This window comes from Mangifera indica, chromosome 4, assembly GCF_011075055.1.
Source record: "Mangifera indica cultivar Alphonso chromosome 4, CATAS_Mindica_2.1, whole genome shotgun sequence".
Lineage (NCBI taxonomy): Eukaryota > Viridiplantae > Streptophyta > Magnoliopsida > Sapindales > Anacardiaceae > Mangifera > Mangifera indica.
Window position 1 is genome coordinate 3,521,080 of NC_058140.1, and position 4,763 is coordinate 3,525,842.

A 4,763-nucleotide genomic window follows, 5' to 3' on the forward strand; every position below is an offset into this window, starting at 1 on the left:
TAGACCTTACAAACTATGTCAAAAAAAAAAAGTTTGAGTCGTGTTATAAACTGACCTAACCCCTTTAACATGTCTAGATATAATGAATGCCCAAGACAGAAAAAAAAAAAAGAAAAAAAGGAATTATTTTAAAATATAAAATAACATTTTATTAAATTAGGGTATAAATTTTATAACAAGCCTCTATTTTTTTAGGGTTTCTTATTTTCACATGTTAATACAACTTACATTTCTTAAAAATTTTATTCTATCTTCAAGTTTCAATCCATTTTTACATGATACCATGGTAATACATAATTTTTTTATTTTTTAGAAAATATAATTTCTACTACGTATACAAAGCATCCTTTCAAAATTGCGTGTTTGAGTTTCATACTACATTTCTTGACATCGACATATCGTCATCAAGGCCGGTTTACCTTGATCTTGAAGTCTTAATTCTCAAATCATATAGAACAATATCTAGGTTGATGTACAAAATTAGATTCAGAGAAAGAGTTAAAAGGTATGATCAGTTCCGCCGGTTTCCACAGTTCAGCCAGAGATGAAAGCACATTTACAACATGACCCATATCAGGCCTCTGGTAGGCCTCCCTCGCATAGCAGTGGCAAGCCAACTCGGCCACAGTGCTTACGCTGGCTAGGGTTTCCTCATCCAGCTCAATCGATTGGTCAATAGCATTTCTGAATGTGTCCTTGTTAACATGCATTCTCCAGAACCATGTTGGAAGATGCACACTATCCTCAGACTGAGTTTCATCAAGGGCCTTTCTACCAGAAATTAACTGCATTAAAATTACTCCAAAGCTGAATACATCAACCTTGGTAGTTACACGTCCAGTCGCTGCCAAGTCATAAGTACACTTTCAGCATTCGGATCACAAAAATACATTAAGCAGAAACCAATACAAATGAATGCAACAATAACCATTGTAATCTGAACTACTGAAAACTAAAACTTAAAGTTCAGAATTAAGCATTGATGAAAATGCAAAGATTATAAATCATTATAACAGTTAAAAGTGCAGGAAAGGCACTCTGATGAAACAGATTGTCTCCCTAGTTGGCGTGCAATTACCATCATAGTGGCAAATGATTTATCCTTGCAACTAATATGACACCCTCTCTTGTAATGTGCTATCTTGATTTCACAGGTCATTTTCATACAATGAGTCAGGAAATAATTGTCACTTTAGAAAAAGACCACTCAATTGTACATAATCCATCAACTTTTTTAAATATATTGAAAATAATGAAACAGACTCACTTCTACAATCCTATGCCCCAGAAAAATGCCTACAGAAAATAAAATATTTAGCGAATAAAAAGGTGGGAAATGGGCAAGATTAATTCGATTCCATAATCTTTACATGTATCAGTCCTGTTAGAAAATGTTCTAAATATTATTCAGTGATACATGCTCCAGTTTGATGTATCGGCAATTGCTAGGAATGAAAAATATGAAGATATCAAGTTACCTTTGTTTACCTTAACTACCAAAATCTAAACATTTGCATTGCATGCACATGTACAAAATAAAAATATAATCAGGCATGACATCTTAACACTAAGATTTAATCTGATTTTAGTTACCTGCATACTCTGGAGCAAGATATCCAAAAGTTCCAGCAACTCTTGTCTCAATTGATTGTTTTCCGTTCTCTGGAGCAAGACGAACCAATCCAAAATCTGCAAGTTTTGCCCGCATATCATCTCCAAGAAGGATGTTGGATGGTTTTAGATCTCTGTGAATAAAACTTTGCTGTGCTAAACCATGAAGATACTCAACACCTCTAGCGACATCCAAGGCAATGGTCAACCTTCTAGTCCATTCAAGCGGTTTCAATTCCCCTTCCTTCCAGTTGAACAGATGCCTACTAAGGGTCCCCTGTGGCATGTACTCATAAACAAGGAGCTTCTCATTTCCATCTAAGCAATAGCCAAGAAGTGCCACCAAATGGCGATGTCTAACTTTGGTAAGAACCGCAATCTCAGACTTAAACTCTGCCAAACCCTTCTCACTCACAATTCCAGACCCCATCCTCTTCACTGCTATCTTCGTCCCTTCATGTAATTCCCCTTTATACACTGTCCCAAAACCACCTCTTCCCAATATATTTTCCTCACTGAAGTTGTTAGTCACATTTCTCAAAACTTGGATTGAGATAACCATATTTCCAGCCTCAACCACACGAATGTCACTAGGCCCACTACTCGTGAAACGATGGCTGTCAGTCCCACCTACATTGACACTACTGGAATGATATCGTTTCCTGGTATACAAACAGACACCCAATCCTATAATAAAGGCAACACAAACAGCACCAATCACAGAACCAACAATTATTCCGGTATTCTTATTCCCACTACCTGACGAACTGTTTACTCCACTTGGAGTACCAGGAGTTCCAGATGAACCCCCTGATGGTGCTCCAGAAGGTGCGGAGCTACTGCTATTTTTTCCAATATCAGGGTTCCCAGCAGTGTTAACAACCACATTCTGTCCAAACTTTGGCACTTGACCATAAATACGATTATTTGACACATCTATCTTCTCAAGTTTAGACAAAGTTGTAAGCTCGGTAGGTATAGTACCAGTGAGTGAATTACCAGACAGTATCAATTGTCTCAAAGATGTAAGCTCAGAAAATTTTGAAGAAATTGTGCCCACAAGCCCCAAATTTTGGAAATTAACAGCAGTGATGTTTCCACTACCATCACACGTAATCCCCTTCCATGACTGAGAGGAAGCACAAGGATTGTTTCCTTTCCAACTCTGTGCAAACACCACTGGGTAACCCACAGATTCGGCAATTGATAACAAAATATTAACTAGACTAGCACAAGGAACACCAGGAGCATCTAAACAAAAAGTATTAGACCCAGGTCTGATATCCACACTAATATCAAACTTTGGAGTCGGACCCTGAAGCAAATTATTAGACAAATTGACCTTCTTAAGTCCAGGAAGATTAACCAAAGATGAAGGAACAATACCAGTCAACTGATTATCTCTCAAGCTAAAGTCATTCAAGCCAGTAAGCCCTGATAAATCTGGCAAAGGACCGGTAAATTGGTTGCCTTGAAGCCAAACCTGGGTCAAAGAAGTCATGTTTTGTAGAATAGATACTGAGCCATTGAGCTTAGTGTCACCGTTTTGGCCTTTCAACCAAAGTGTCTGAATTGCTGACCCAGCAAAACTCTCCGGAAGTTGCCCATGGAGATTGTTGAAAGCCAAATGCAAATTAATTAATCCTGGAAATACAGATCCCCCAAGAAACTCAGGAATAGTCCCTGAAATATTAGCCCCGTTTGCAGAAAATGTCTGCAAAGTCGTTGCATTTGTTAAACTCGCAGGAATCTCCCAAGACTGAAAGGGAATATAATCAAGGTATATATTTTGCAAAGAAGTTAACCCAGTAAAGAAATCCGGAGGAATATATGAAAAACTGTTGTTATCAAAAAGCACTCTTTGAAGAGAACTCAACCCAGCAAGACTTGGGATGGACCCACTCAGTTGATTATTCATCACCTCCAATATAGTCAGAGATGTTAAGTTGCTGAGGTCCGATGGGAGAGTTCCGGTCAGGCCCTGCGACCCGATTTGGATCCGGGTGATGCGCCCATTCGAACAGGCAACCTGCTTCCAATTACACGGGTCCGGGTCGGTCCAGCCCAAGCTTGCCGGGTCGCCTAGGCTGGTTTTGAGAGCTTGCATGGCTGCAGCATCTGGACTAGACTGAGAATAAACTGAACAAGTTAACGAGAGGAGGAAAAGGGAAAGCAAAGAAAAAGAAAAACCCAGATAGGGTTTGTTCATTTTTGTTGAGAAAACAGAAGAGAAAGTGAAGGAAAATATGAAAAGGCGGAAACTTTACTAGAAAAAATAGGTTAAACAGTCATAGCAGATAAGGTGTTTAAGCGAAATTCTATTGTTTGTTTGAAGTGTTGTTGGTAGTGGTGTTGACGCTGGTGGTGAGGAGGAGCGGCGGAGATAGGGGAGAATAATGGTGCAACAATGTTGGAAAGATGGTGGCGTGGGATTTCATGTTTGGAGAAAATTGAAATTGAAATTACCGTGATTGCAGGCACATCCGCACATGGAAGTCTACTTTCCATGGTGCAATAATCTTATTTTCTCGGCGAACTACTATATTCCACCGAAACTTCCATTCCTTGATGAAACAAATTTCCATTCCTGAGTTCAAAAAGTCTATTTTCCACCTCTTTGTTAAATTTGTTAGTAATAAAATTTGTTTATTTTGCAATGAAGTTAGCGAATAGACAAAAATGTCCTCCATTTTTATTGACGCTAAATAAATTTGTTTTCAAATAAATTTATGAAGCTTTTATCAAATATATGCAAATATTTTTTCCTCGAGTATAGATTATTTTAAATATCATTGTTGTCCTTTTGTTTAGAGTATTGATATTATTCACCACCATTTTTAATTTATCTTATCAGGTTATCTTCTTTATATTTTTTTAATGATTTTCATCCATCACCATTATATGTACCTTATCACCACTCATCTTTATTTTCTCATGTTATTGTTTATGTCTCTTTTAGCTTTCGCACCTTTAGAGCACTTCTTTTTGCGAGACTATGTCTTACATCACATGCTATGCAGACATTTTGTATTTGTGCACACCATCGTCGTATGCCTCTTGTGTCATGCCTCCACTACCATTATCATTGCCTCATGAAAGTATCACTACGTGTTTGATTAACTACCAACTAACAAAATATCCAATAATTATTA

General features: G+C 37.7%; 1 protein-coding gene across 1 annotated transcript; it reads right to left on the minus strand.

The window, feature by feature from the left end:
• Window positions 1-284: 284 nt before the first annotated feature.
• LOC123212900 (receptor protein kinase TMK1-like) lies at window positions 285-3,995 on the minus strand. Its single transcript, XM_044632136.1, has 2 exons — window positions 1,594-3,995; window positions 285-844 (listed from the first exon to the last, which is right to left on the minus strand). Exons 1-2 carry the CDS (start codon window positions 3,818-3,820, stop codon window positions 447-449), a joined length of 2,625 nt encoding a protein of 874 aa, XP_044488071.1. The 5' UTR covers window positions 3,821-3,995; the 3' UTR covers window positions 285-446.
• Window positions 3,996-4,763: the final 768 nt, after the last annotated feature.